Here is a 15,715-nt window from a genome sequence, read left to right as displayed (position 1 = left end):
TAATACTCTATTTATTTGGCTAAATTAACATGTTTTTATTATTTACCATTCCAAATACTAGAAGTGTATTTAAAGTAAAGGGAAAAGCAAGAAATAATAAGAGAAAGCAAAAAAAATATAAGAAAACAAAAAAACAAAGAATACGTCAACAACAGTCACTGCGTTACTGCCTTCACCACTCACACCACAGTCAGTCACCATCTTCCGCTGAGCTTTACCATTTTATAAAAAATCCACTTATAAAATATAACCGCACATGCAGAAGAAGATGGACATTTTGTGGCCACCTTGGTGAATTATAGGCAGATTGAAGAGATTCTGTCTGTTCTCAGTGCTGGCAGACTGCAAATGAGGTACGAGAAGAGCGGAGCTCCTACCTATTGGCCAGCTGCAGAACTCTGGCGCGCAGTTTGAAAATGCATTGGGCTAAATCGTGTATAAACAAGCCGTTCACACAAATTAAATTAATTATAATATTTTTTGGGTCACATTATAACAAAAGTGCGTAAATCAAACACGCGTAAATCGAGTTACCTGCATATATATATATATATATATATATATATATATATATATATATATATATATATATATATATATATATGTATATATACGATATATATATATTGGAGACTCAATACTCGAACTTAATTAGTTCTAAATGGCCGTTCGAGTATTAAAAAGTTCGACTATTGATACCTATAAATCAGGTAATTCATTTCAGCTATAACCAAACCCAAGTTTAGAAAAAAGCAGCGGTTTAATTTTGCAGTTGCCGCTAGCATTGGCACACAGAAGAAGGGTTAGCCTGTCTTTCATGGGCTTGTGTCCTGGCAAACACTTCTCTTCCTTTGTTGTATAGGTCATGTTTGGTTTTTTTTTTTTTTTCCAAAACAGGCCAAATTCATCACAATTAAAGATCTGTTGTGGACTTAATTGCTCCTTATCCACAAATTCCTTAAATTCAGGCACAAATTACTTAGCGGCAATTCTGTCAATACTTGCGGGGTCTCCGTGCCTCACAGATTAATTCCAGTTCTTTTCTTGAAATTCACAAACCACCCTTTTCTTGTTTTTAAAATCATCTTTGGAGTCAGAAATATGATCACGATGCAGCAGCCTAGCCTTCGCACAAATTATGCCCTCTGACAAAGAATCACCAGCTATCTGCCTTTGGTTTATCCAATCAACAAGTTTTCTTTTCTTCCACTGCCGCAGGTTGCTTAAATTGCCTTTTCACACCATTAGCCACATCAGCTCTTTTAATGAGGTCTGTCTTCTTCAGTATTGTGGCTACTGTAGATTTAGCCATACAGTACTCAGCTGCAAGATCGGTTATTCTTCCTTTTTTCTTGTATTTATGAATAATCTCCTTTTTCCTTTCGATGGTTTTCACTACATTCTTCCTTGTAGGCTTATTCTCACCACTAACATGCCTCTTCGGTGCCATTTTAAGCTTTTAAATGCAAATAAAACACAAAAAAATAATCCAGAGAAAGCGCAGGACATTCTTATTCTTACGACAGCAAAGGATCAACTGGCTGCAATGGACCGGTGGGGCGGCGGAAAGGATGAAAGTGCAGGACGATGTTATTCTTACGACAGTGAAGGACCAACTGGCTGCGGTGGACCAGTGGGGCACGTGAGGAGGCGGGAAGGATGAAAGCGCAGGACAGTGTTATTCTTACGGCAGCGAAGGGTCAACTGGGTGCGGTGGACTGGTGAGGTGCGTGGGGTGGCAGGAAAGATGAGGCCTTTTTTGTTTATAGCTACGTGGACGGACGTTCGACTAATAGGTATTTTTTTTTTTAGTATTAAGTCGAACTTTTGCGTTCGACTATTGAAAAGTTCGACTATTTAAACATTTGAGTGTTGAGTCTCCACTTGTCTTTCACCGCGATATTAAATTTATGTTTCCACTCCTCTATTGCCTGCTATAATGGATATCATATCTTAGTATTCATATATGCTCATGCCATGAGGATAACCTCGACTCCGTGGCACTGAGTGATAGTGAATTACTAATGAAATACTGCAGCATTTCATTATTTCCTATGGGGAAATTACATCCACTTAACGAATTTCTGCTCTACGAACAGCTTTGACATCCCCTATCCTGTTCATTAAGCGTAGTTTTCATATATATATATATATATATATATATATATATATATATATATATATATATATATATATATATATATATATATAGGTAACTCAATTAACACGTGTTTGATTTACGCGTTTTTGTTATAACGCGACCGAAAAAAATATAATTAATTTAATTTGCACAATCGGTTTGCTTATACAGTAAAACCTCAGCTCACGACCATAATTCGCTCCTAAATCCTGTTCATCACCCGATTTGTTCGTTCCCTGAATCAATTTTTCCCATAAGAATGTATTGAAATACCATTAATCCGTTCCAGACCCCCCCAAAAAAAATCATACTTTTGTCCATAAAACCCATTCAAAATAGACCTTTAATGTATGCATGACATGAACGAAATAATTATAAAAAGTCAAAATTGTTTGACTTACCTAAATGCTATCAAAATTATAATAAAATGAATAAAAAAGAAAAGGTTATTTACTTGAGAGACTGGACGTTGATGGCATGATGGAATGGAGGAGAGGAGGATGGGGAGAAAGACAGACAAGATCTGAGAAGACAGTCATGAGAGAGGACTTTGAATGTGTGCAGCGTGCCAGAGCTACACAACAACTGTGTAGCGTCACAAGTCAGTGCCGCTATGTGGGGCCCCGTTATAGTGAACATCAGCGTGGGAAACATGGAAAGATTGCCAGTCTTCGTCTCTGCCTTGGAAGACCCTTGCCTGCTGGGGATTGACTTCCTCACGTATGTGGGAGCAACATGGAAAGATTGCCAGTCTTCGTCTCTGCCTTGGAAGACCCTTGCCTGTGGGGGATTGACTTCCTCACGTATGTGGGAGCAAGTTTGGACTTCCAAGGGAAGTTAAAGGCACGTGGCCAGGAAGTTCCTTTGATCCTCGGAGGTGATGCTCAGTGTGAGAGGAGCGGGCAGTAGGGCGGTGTTCCTTGCCAGGCGAACGAGGAAACAGCTGCGATGGATGTGCCACAATCTGCAGTACCTGGACATGGCCAGGATGATGATGACACCAACACTGAGAGCCATCAGAGCAGCGAGGATAATGCCGAGGAAGCTATAGTAGAGCGCGCCAGTAACATCACCATGCTCAGGAAAAACAGGAGAAAATCATGGTGGCACGGAGAGTATGTTATGTAATATTGTTTGTATGTTCCTGTCTATTTTCTTTTGTGCTTATATTTTGTTTTGTTGTTGTGTGATAGCCGGGTTAGCTATCACACAAACGGCTCGCTGCGTTCGTGCCCCGAAATATCGTTCGTCCCCTGGGTTGATATATTGACAAATTTTTTGGTCGTCTCCCGAATTGTTCGTCCTTAGACGTTCGTCAAGCAAGGTTTTACTGTACGCGATTTGGCCCAACCGCATTTTTTAAACTGAGCGCCAGAAAGTTCCGCAGCTGGTCGATAGGTGGCAGCTCCGGGGCCAAATCCAAGAAGCAGGTTGTTGTCTATGTTGGTACAGATAACCTCCATAGTAACCTCCTGCTCACATACCAACCTTCGTAAAATAGCATCCACAAAGATTCGTTGCTGTTGGTAGGTGGAGGTTGGTAGCCTGCCTAAAAGTGGTATTATCTGCCAGGAGCTGGATCCAAGAAACGTTAACAGTGTCAGAGCAACCTCCTACCGCAAAATAGCATCCGTGAACACTTGGAGGGACGGTGATGAGGTTGCTCTCAGGTTACTGTCTTATATGTACATTTATGTTCACAAAACAATATTTCTATTAGCGTTTTACAAACCTTGACACCCTTGCCTCGTCTGTGGCTGATCTCATCTCTGCTTTATTTTTTGGTATTGCATGTAAGATTTCACTTTATGCATTACAAAATAATCCTTTCTTGGGGGCAAGGTTTGAAAAAAGCTAATAGAAATGTTGTTTTGTGAACATAAATGCGAGAATGTGAGAAAATTTGTACGTAGCTCCTCTAACTTCCAATGACTCATATGACATCATAAAAGTAGTGGTACACCGGTGGCCCAACATGCTGCCAAACGTATATATAATTTTTTTTCTAACCCATGTGGTATGTTGGGGACCAGCCCAGAACGCATCCTCCCTTATTTCCATTATTTCCTATGGGAAAATTACATCCGCTTAACGAATTTTCGCTCTACAAACAGCTTTGACACCCCCTATCCTATTCGTTAACTGGAGTATCACTGTATATATATATATATATATATATATATATATATATATATATATATATATATATATATATATATATATATATATATACAGGCAACCCCCGTTTAACGAAGGTTCACACAACGAAATTTCGCTATAACGAAGGTTTCATTTTACTACCTTCTGCTCGTTTAACGAACACCAAACTCGCTTTAACTAAGTTTTATCCAGGTAATTTTTTTTCCAAATCTGAAAGCCCCACTGTATCATGCAAGCTGACAGGCTTTTGAATACATCAGGAGCTGCTGGTACTAAGGCCTGCCTCAGGAGAAATCCTGAGACACCTGTAGAATAAAGATCAAGATCAAGCCTCTCGTGGACAACACAGGCTCTGCCGATACAAAGGCCTGACTCAGAAGAAATTCTGCATCACCTGTAGCATCAAGATCAAGATCAAGATCACACGCACCACTCACTGCCCAGTCAAAACATAACAGCGTCACCAGCAGCTCATCTTCCTTAGTTCAACTTACCACCAAAACACCCTGCAATGTGGCCTAACGTTCCTAAGAAGACCAGGAAGTGTCTTACTCTCAAAGTGAAGCTGGGTATTATTCATAGACAAGAGAAAGGCCAGAAAACTAATAACATTGCTTCCCACCATGGCTTGACTCCATCTACTGTCTACTATTTGCAAGTCAAGAGACTTTATTAAGAAGGCTAGTGAGACCTCATCTTCCTTGCAAGCTAAAAGAACCACCAGAACTCGTGACTCTACAATGGATAAAATGGAAAGCCTTGTGGAAATGTGGTACATAAGTTTTGTATGCAGTACCATGATGCGCACTTTGTTTACATTCCACAGGTTGCCGGTTAGTGTATTTCCCGTTTCACTCTCCCTCCCTTCATAAAGTTAAGATCATCAACATTATAAAGTTACGTACATACATACATTAGTGTACATTATAATGACTTAAACTACCTAAATGTTTAACTTCATAATATTTACTTTCATTAAACGTTTTACTGTACTATGATGCACTCACTTTGCTTACTCTCAATGGAAGTTCAAATCAGGGGTTAAACTTGTTATAATCGGTTCGCTTAACGAAGTGTTTTTTAGGAACGTAACCCCTTCGTTAAACGGGGGTTGCCTGTATATATATATATATATATATATATATATATATATATATATATATATATATATATATATATATATATAGTCGGCGCCTCTCGACGTGATCGCGGCTGTGAGCGCGAGGCAAATTTGCATATTTGTCATTTCTTTACTGCAGCACCCCGAGAAACCGCCCAGGGACAAAATGACTACATGACAACTTGATCGACTTCACACCCGTCACTTTAGGCCACAGTAGCGGGTTTACATGTAAATTGCCTAATTCATTCCAAGCTCTACGAAAAAAAAAAAACATTAGATTTTATAATAAGAGTAAAACCAGAATGAAATAAGAGTCAAATACATTTGAATCATTCAGTATACGTACCTAACCTAACTGTTAATACCTGTAAATAAAGTAGAAATTAGAACATAATGCAATGATAACTGAAAAATAATACGAAAATGTGGAACCTTACCTTTCGAGTGAGGCAATGTCCGAAAGCTAAAGTGTCATCAGTGGAGGAGGGCAAACGGCAGAAAATATAGAAAATGGCAGGAAACATTAACACTTAACTTTACAAAACACTTAAAATTATTATTTATTTATTTATTTATTTATTTTTATTTATTTTTTTTTTTTCAGTTTTTAAATTTCAACATTAACACTTAACCTTACGAAATGCTTAAAATTATTATTTTTTTTCTTCACAGTTTCTAATTTTCATCAGATTATTCTTCCCTTCTTTGTTTTTTCGGATCACTTTGACCTTCACCTTGACTCAGCAATGGTCTCTTTGAAAAATAACGATCCAAGGAACTTTGTTTCTACCTACTTTTCAATATGTTCCTGAAATGACTCAGGCAAATGTCATTAAAGATTTTAAACAATAGGAGAGCAGGATCTTACAGTGCGAATTTTAAAATTTTCGGTGTGCAAGAATTTTGAGTTTTGTTTCGTATCTTTCGTATGCTGAGTAATTTTTTGCAATATGAAACAAAAAATCGTCACATATCATTTTGTAAAATGAAATTTACGTATACAGAAGCTTTCGTATCTCGAGGTACCACTGTATATATATATATATATATATATATATATATATATATATATATATATATATATATATATATATATATATATATATATATATATATATATATATATATATATATATATATATATATATATATATATATATAGTAAGGTCCCAAGTTACGTCAGAGTTACGTTCCTGAAACATGACGTAAGTTGATTTTGTACGTAACTCGAGTTTTGTACTTTCAAAGCATATTATCGAGTTTTCAACCAATAATTTTTATGGTTATTCAGGTAAGTAAAGGTTATATTGTTATATTGGTATATTATTTACAACTATGTAGGAATATATTGATTAGGGCCGCGAACGCGAAGGACTGCAGGTTGCCGAGAGGGGCGGCCTGAGGCCGCCAGGAGGGTGGGCAGGTCGAATGTTGTGACGCCCAGGGCGGACAGCTGGGAGCTTTGTGGAGTGCGGTAAGAGTAGAAGCGTTATATAAGTAAAAGGTTATATTGTTATATTATTTACAAGTACAGGTAACCCCCGTTTAACGAAGGTTCACACAACGGAATTTCGCTACAACGAAGGTTTCGTTTTACTACCATCTGCTCGTTTAACGAACACCAAACTCGCTTTAACGAAGTTTTATCTAGATAATTTTTTTCCTAAATTTGAAAGCCCCACCGTATCAGGCAAGCTGACAGGCTTTTGAATACACCAGGAGCTGCTGGTACTAAGGCCTGCCTCAGGAGAAATCCTGAGACACCTGTAGAATAAAGATCAAGATCAAGCCTAGTGGACAACACAGGCACTGCTGATACAAAGGCCTGACTCGAAGAAATTCTGCACCACCTGTAGCATCAAGATTAAGATCAAGATCACATGCACCACTCACTCCCTAGTCAAACCATAACAGCGTCACCAGCAGCTCATCTTCCCTAGTTCAACTTACCACCTAAACGCCCTGCAATGTGGCCTAATGTTCCTAAGAAGACCAGGAAGTGTCTTACTCTCGCAGAGAAGTTGGGTATTATTCACAGACAAGAGAGAGGCCAGAAAACTAATAACACTGCTTGCCACCATCTTGACTCCATCTACTGTCAAATATTTTCAAGTCAGCAGACTCTATTAAGAAGGCTGGTGAGACTGTATCTTCCTTGAAAGCTAAAAGAACCACCAGAACTTGTGACTCTGCAATGGATAAAATGGAAAGCCTTGCGGAAATGTGGTACATAAGTTTTGTATGCGGTACCATGATGCGCACTTTGTTTACATTCCACAGGTTGCCGGTTAGTGTATTTCCCGTTTCACTCTCCCTCCCTTTATAAAGTTAAGATCATCAACATTATAAAGTTATGTACATACATACATTAGTGTACATTGTAATGACTTAAATTAAACTACCTAAATGTTTAACTTCATAATTTTTACTTTCATTAACCCCTTCCTTACCGCAGCCACCCCCCGATATAAACAAAGCGTTCCCCTCCTATACCGCAGCCCCCTGCCCGTGCGCTCACGTGCCTCACGGCCAGATCTACACATTATATTTCTTTCTAACTCAGTGTTATGTACTTTTTTCTAAACATATTTTTGTAATTTTATTAATTAAAGAAAACGTAAACATAATCATAAATTGTGCACTAATCATAAATTCAGCACCACACACACTGCACCTGGTGAGGGTGGCCCTGAGGCAGTCATAACTAGGCTGCTCCCCCTCTCTTGCCGAGAGGGTTTCAACACTGCTGTCACTGTCACTCTCTCCTATTTCTTTTTCAGGATCATAGTCTGAATCATATTCATCTGGAGAGTCTTCCAGTATATCCTCACTATCTGTCTCATAATTATGATAATCCTCATCGCTGCTACACGAAGCAGACGCCATTATCTCTAACTAGAGGCAATAGAACAGTTTCACCACGGCCGATACTAGAGAACTGATGTTCTTGGGGGGGACTGTGGGAATAATATATGTCAAAGAATAGTGATTGGCTTTATAGTTTATGCATGAAAAATTAACTCCGATATTGATTGGCTAGTGGTGGGGATGGTTTTGTTACGCTGGGGTGGCTAAAAATAACGCCTCCAGTGTTTGTTTGTTTATAGTGAACCACGTGGAGCATGAAAAAGGCAAAATCCGCACTCAGGCCACGGTTATACACGGAAATGTATTGGTGTGGTACACACATACCACGGCGGCATCTTGCGGTACCACGAGGTCGCTTTTGCGCGTGGTACGCACGTACCACAAAACAGTCTTGCGGTATGGAAGGGGTTAAACCTTTTACTGTACTATGATGCACTCTCACTTTGCTTACTCTCAATGGAAGTTCAAATCAGAGGTTAAACTTGTTATAATCGGTTCGCTTAACGAAGTTTCGCTTAACGAAGTGTTTTTTTAGGAACGTAACCCCTTCGTTAAGCGGGGGTTGCCTGTATGTAGGAATATGAAACACAAGCTTGTTTTTGTTGTTGATTAGGGCCGCGAACGCGAAGGACTGCATGTTACCAGAGGGGTGGACGCCTGAGGCTGCCAGGAGGGTAGGCAGGTCAAATGTGACGCCCAGGGCGGACAGCTGAGAGCGTAGTGCAGTGCGGTGGGAGTAGAAGCATGGGCAGCGGAGCAGGAAATACAATAGGAAAGGGCAATAGGGATCAGCAGACAAGCGCAGACGGTGCAAGTGAGCTGCGAGTGTCGTGTGGCCCAGGCGAAGGCTCCGAAGTTGTTATTGTTGTGATAGGTGCGTGAGCCCTCAGGTTCGTCAACCTCCCCGTTGTCATGGTAACGGGCTTCCCATTTTCTTCTTCACTCCCTTACACACAGCTGCTGCCTCCCTTCTCATGTCTTTTAATTATGTCCACTTTTTCTTATAGCGTAATGGTTTTCCTTTTCTTAGCATCACTGCTATCACTCAGGAGTTTTCTTTTTGGTGCCATTGAGCAAGATACTAAGATAGTCAGCAAACGCAGATGTAGGAACATTTTTGCCAGGGGCGACAGTGTGGTGGAACTGAGGTACGTAGAGTGTTATTGTATTTAAGCATGAGGTGGGCGGTGTGGTGGATAACCACTAGTGACGCCTGGCGGCTAACAATAACAATAAAACCCGCGCTTTGCGATTTAGAACTTTTCAATTTTTTAAATCTTAAATTGCCTTATAGTGGACTGGCGTAAGTGCGAGTTTGACGTAACTCGAGACCGACGTAACCCGGGACTTTACTGTATATATATATATATATATATATATATATATATATATATATATATATATATATATATATATATATATATATATATATATATAATTTGGAAGAGACATAAAATCCATGGCATCCAGCCTTGTCCATTTTTCACCTCTGGGAATGAAGATTTGCATTGTGCTTCTCTGTGGTTTGCCTGAATCCAGCCTTCTTTTCCTCCCTAGTCTCTGCTGCCACCACCCAATGCTGAGGTGAAGATCAATCCTGAGACTGGCCAGCCAGAGTATGTGGATGACCTGGAAGATGAGGAGGACGTAGAGGTGTACTTGAGCCGCATGCCCCCTAACTTGACACCGCTGGTGGAGTGCATCAATGCCTCTCAGGGCTGCCTCCTCCTCCTCATGCTGAAGGATTACATGAAGGAAATTTATGGCATCACTGATGGGTGAGTCTTCTTGTGCAGTCTAGGTGTGTGGACCCTGCTTGTGGAGAGATCTGCTGGCACTTAATTAAAGCTGTACAAGAGAATGTGCATATCATTAAGGGAGGGGTCTGAATACTACAAAACGTGCGAGACGTTACTTTTTATTTTTTAAAGTACAATAGACTTTTCGCTATTATAGTGTAATTTTTCTTTTACATTCTAGAAGGATGTGGATGAGAATAAAATGTTTAATTCTGTCTCATCCTGGTGTACTTGAAAGAAAATGAGTAGACTTTTAAGTAACTCATGAATTTCTGTTTAAGTGCAGTTTGTAGAACAACAGCCCTTAAACCCTCTGGTTTGTTTACTGCAGGAAGATTGGCCAGTATTCTCCATCAGACACTTCAAAGCAGTATGAGAAGAGCTGCTCTAAGAAGAGCTCAGCAAAGTTCAATCCCAAGCCCATCCTGAAGAGGCTGAAGGAGGAGCCTGAGCAGGACCTGAATAACCTTGAGGACATCAGACCAAAGATTGACCTTGTCAACCAGTACCTCAATGTGAGATTCGGAACCTATGGGGTTGTTCCATGAACCTTTCTTATCATCATTGCCACTTGGTTTTCATTTGACATGAGTTGCTCTTTAGGAAATTTTTCTTGTAAAAAATCATCATTTGTGAAACTTGTGCTCTTGAAAATTTATCTTTAATCAAGATGTAGTTTAAGATTTGCTCGATTTTTCCCAACCCATTTAGTATATTTTCTTTTTAATTATTCCAATTCGTGTTCTTATCCATATTTATTGTATTTCTATTCTTATTCTTACATATACTTTTTTGCTTTCGTACATCAGAAAAAAGGTCACTTGTTCATGTTTAACTTTAAAGTACCTGTAAATAGGGTGGTAATTATAAATAAGATTTGCTTTTAATTTAAGAATGCTGCATGGAAGATGGAAAGATAGTGCTGCTACTTCTTATGGTACCATTAATTAATTTCATGTTTTTTTTTTTTTTTTTTTTTATATATATAAAAATGGTACAAGGGAATTTATCTAAGCAGGGATTAAGTGCTCATGATACCTTGTTGGAGTGATTGAATGGCTTTACTATGTTAAAAAGGAATTGTTTTAACTGGATGTCTTCTCTCTTCAGTTTAAAGCCCTTATGCTGAAGATAGATCCAGATGATGATGATGACTCGGATTGTGAAGTGAAGAAGCCATTCCAGAATGATGCCCACTCCTCCATACCTAACACGCGCAACCTTCGAGGCAACCAGGTAAGCTGGCCACCTGTTCAATATGGCCACAAGTCAGGCTTTGTGTCACTGTTTGTCTTGATTGCTTTGTGATTTAGGGAAGTAGATGAAATAGATGTACACTTGTCCATGATGTCAAAATCTGTAAACTGGACCATTTTATGAATTTTGATTTCAAAAATCATTCATGTAACTTACTCACAATATCAGGTAAAATCTGTAAACTGGACCATTTTATGAATTTTGATTTCAAAAATCATTCATGTAACTTACTCACAATATCACCTAATATGATGTTTCCAGGACTGAAGTTTATTATTCTGTAGTGAAACACAAATATCATAAGTTACACAAGACATTTTTATTATCCACAGCATGCAACGGACGTTCCTTGCCTGCCTGGCACCCATGATGGATGGAAGGTAAGGCTGGTAACACTGGGGGATGTTGTGGAAGTAAAGCAAAGGTGTGGAATGTGGTGATGGGAGAAAATATTGGATAAAGCAGAAGTATTTATTTCTTGGCTTTAATCCAAGTGTCCTCTACATTGCTTTGCATGCAATACCCAGAGTTTTGTCTTACTGTAGCAATACAGTGTACATTGGGTAGTAGCTCTAGCACTTGTTGTGAGAATAGAAGGGACATAATAAAGACACTATCATCACCTGTCTAAACTACAAAAATATTTATTGTGTTTTGAATCAAGGATAGATTTGGATCATTTGAAGGTAAACTATTCAAGATAATGTTTGGTTAGGCTTGGTTAGGTTAAGTTATTGAAGTAAGTTCAATCTATCTTAAAGTAAACTAATTGAATCCAACTGCAGTGCATTTCATCAAAGCTGATTAACTTTATCAACCTTGAAGAAGTGTTAGTGGTTGTTGTGTATGTGATATGAAAGTTGAGTTCTATGATGTTTGGTGAGCATAAGCCGTATGTTGCCTACTGCACCACATCACCATCAGTTTTGTCTTTTGTTTAACTCTTGGTAGTTGTCATTGCAGTTAAGAGAAAATATCTTCCTTGTAAGAATGCCTTCTTGATTAGTCATTGATTATAGTAATTGCCTTGTAAGTAGAATAACTTTTACTGTACAGATTAAATGACCCACAACTGTAGTAACTTTCAGAGTCATGTAAGACTTGACATCTAGTGAGCAGCATCACTAACTTTCACTCCACAGGACCAACCCAAGGGGACGGAGATGAACTCAGCTGTGGCCCTCAATGCCATTGGCCCTGTTGCTGGGGAGCTCCTGCCACCAGCCAATGCAGCTCCACAGCCACCAATGCCCCCGCAGCAGCACCAGTCCCCTATCAAGCCTATCACCATCCGGACCTCGCAGGTGGTGCCATCTCGGGAACACCGCTCCTCCCACCACCATCATCACCACCATCACCACCACCACCACCGGTCTTCTTCCCACAAATCTTCCAGCCACAAAAAGCACAAGAAGAAAAAGAGGAGAAGGAGAACGAGCGACTCTGAGGATGACGAGAGTGACTACAGTGACCCAGATTTCCTTGTATAGTAGTGACTCGAGTCTGTGGTGGCCCATGGCGGCAGCTGAGTGGCCAGTGTGATGGACAGGACCTGAGAGAGTGCCATGGCTGCTGCTGCCACTGCTGGGTTTGTGTGCGAGTTGCGTGTAAGTGTGTTCGCGTGTGTGCGTGGAGCTCGGAGGAAAGCGTAGATAAATTTGATCCTTAGTGATGCTGAAGTGACCTTTATACAAAAGAAAGTTTTAATAAGAATACAAGAGGAATGAGAATAGATATTTTTTATTCAAAGCAATACTATAGGTAAGGGAGTTATTTTGCATTAATGACTGCACAGATGCAACTTCTCTATTGCAATACCTCTGATGAAGTACGGTGGCAACTATTATTGGACTGACCGGAATCAGACATGGGGTTTCTCGGTACCACAGGAATGAGGTGGTGTGGCAATGACAACAAGAATGTTACAAAGTACAACCAGTTTTGTACCAGAACATTGGTTGACCGGCAACATTTAGTGCTCCGAGGAGGACGACGCCCATGCGATGGTAATGAGTCGGCGTGAATTTATTTATTATTTATTGTACAGTACATTTTCACCACCAATAGTTTCTTTTCTATTTATTGAGGAAGCAGAAGAGAGCAGAACAGCAAAGCAAAGGAGAGGCCCCCCATCCCCCAGCACTGGTTGTGAGAGTCAGTGTTGCCAGTGTAGACGTACTCACACCATGGAGGCTCCTTCTTACTAGTTCATATGTATATGTATTTATGATATATATATATATATATATATATATATATATATATATATATATATATATATATATATATATATATATATATATATATATATTTTTTTTTTTTTTTTTTTTTTTTTTTTTTTTTAAGGAAAAATTACCTTGACCATTGACCAGTTTTTAAACTTATTGTCTATTGATTTCAACATTTTGACAGTGCAATTTTTTAGAAATTTGAAAGGACCAGAAGATTTAGGACACGTTTGCTAGGTTTAGCCCATCTTTTCTCAGTTTGAGCACAAATGTTCAATATTTGAACTGTACTTGATTATGCAAAGTTTTTACAATTCACCAAAAGTGGGAGGTTCAGAATGTTTAATTTGCCTTTGTGATATCAGCTACTCTTATACACATTTTCCTGCCAAATACAAGCTACATGACTACTGTCAAGGGAATACAACTGTGCATGGGCACCTTATTATTACTATAACAAAAGTCCAAAGGAGTCAGTTTATCATTAATGTGAATAGTGTGTGACCACTAATGATGTAAGTATGTGTTCCATAATATTGGTCTATTTTTACCTGACTGTAGTGGTGTCACACAGAGTTTAGTTTATAGACTAGACAAAAGTGTAGTAATGGTCTGTATATCTGCGACTTGCAAGTGGACTTGTTTTTTATCAGATAAAAATGGTACATAATTGTATGTATACTTGTGAATAGCAAAGTTTACCTAATATGGTTTGAGCAAAGACAATTTTTCCTCATTACTTATTTTTTATAGAAAACATGGCAGAGTCTGAGCTGTTTTCTTTTTTATACCAATGGAAAAAAGTGGAAAAATTTGTATTGCCTTTTGCGATATTTCTTGTACAGAATGAGTCAACAGCACAGACTCGTGCCCGACCCACCCTCGAGTTTTGTAGTAGATTGTGTTTTGTCCATTACTTTGATTCATGACCCAAATTAATTATTTCCTCTCATCACATGAGTGGAGGGGGAGGGAGGGCTTTCCCACCAATTACCACTACCACCATCACCACTGTCTTTTAGTCTCCCAGTCCTTGTTTTACAAGGCAAGACCTTTCATGAGGAACTTGCTCGTTGGCTAGTGACTGACAGACACACAGACACATGCTGACGCAGATGCGCCCACACACAAACGCGTAGACACACACACACACACACACACACACACACACACACACACACACACACACACACACACACACACACACACACACACACACACACACACACACACACGGTAGCTCTGGTTAGAGCGCTGGCTTCACAAGCCAGAGGACCGGGGTTTGATTCCTTGGCCGGGTGGAGATATTTGGGTGTGTCTCCTTTCACATGTAGCCCCTGTTCACCTAGCAGTGAGTAGGTACGGAATGTAAATCGAGGAGTTGTGACCTTGTTGTCCCGGTGTGTGGTGTGTGCCCAGTCTCAGGCCTATCCGAAGATCGGAAATAATGAGCTCTAAGCTCGTTCCGTAGGGTAACGTCTGGCTGTCTCGTCAGAGACTGCAGCAGATCAAACAGTGAATCACACACACACACACACACACACACACACACACACACACACACACACACACACACACACACACACACACACACACACACACACACACACACACACTGCTATGGGTGAAGTTTACCCACACATCACTTCCAGCCACACATATCAAAACAGGTACTCTCTTGCTGCTGCTGATGCCTCAGTATAGACTACTACCTTGTTTGGCCTATCGCCAGCCTCCTCTCAACCTTTTCCACACGCTCTCAGCCGTCTCGGTCCGCTCATCACGCTGGGTACAAGCAGGAGCGTGGAATTTATTATTATCATTATCATTATTAATATTATATTATTTTATGTTCCCGATAATAATACCACAAGCCTGTAAGTCCCACGTACTGATGGCGTTGGTATAGCGATTTAAGCTCGGCCCTGCCCCAACCCGCCCCGCCCCGCCACTCCTCATCATCTTGAACCAATGTCAGACACAAAGGAGTTCCATTAGAAACATTAAATGATCAGCAACAGGTATCCTAGTATTATTAACCTTCAGCAATTGGGATGTGGATGGTAAGCATTGGAGTTATCAACATGGTAAGTAATGCATTTCCTAGGGCCTCAGAAAACCGTGATAGGTTTATGGTAGC

General features: G+C 39.7%; 1 protein-coding gene across 3 annotated transcripts in view; it reads left to right on the top strand.

Moving 5' to 3' along the window:
* LOC123512180 (nipped-B-like protein) overlaps positions 1 to 14,779 on the top strand; it is a 97,499-nt gene extending 82,720 nt beyond the window's left edge. For all 3 annotated transcript variants that reach the window (XM_045268416.1, XM_045268414.1, XM_045268415.1), the window contains exons 28-32: positions 9,849 to 10,069; positions 10,422 to 10,605; positions 11,201 to 11,326; positions 11,680 to 11,727; positions 12,490 to 14,779. In XM_045268416.1, coding sequence (XP_045124351.1) covers positions 9,849 to 10,069; positions 10,422 to 10,605; positions 11,201 to 11,326; positions 11,680 to 11,727; positions 12,490 to 12,837 — 927 coding nt within the window. In that variant the 3' untranslated portion in view covers positions 12,838 to 14,779. The remainder of the gene's footprint in view (positions 1 to 9,848; positions 10,070 to 10,421; positions 10,606 to 11,200; positions 11,327 to 11,679; positions 11,728 to 12,489) is intronic.
* Positions 14,780 to 15,715: the final 936 nt, after the last annotated feature.

Source organism: Portunus trituberculatus, chromosome 33 (assembly GCF_017591435.1).
Source record: "Portunus trituberculatus isolate SZX2019 chromosome 33, ASM1759143v1, whole genome shotgun sequence".
Lineage (NCBI taxonomy): Eukaryota > Metazoa > Arthropoda > Malacostraca > Decapoda > Portunidae > Portunus > Portunus trituberculatus.
Note: the sequence above shows the minus strand (reverse complement) of the source record. Positions and strands in the feature narration are given on the sequence as shown.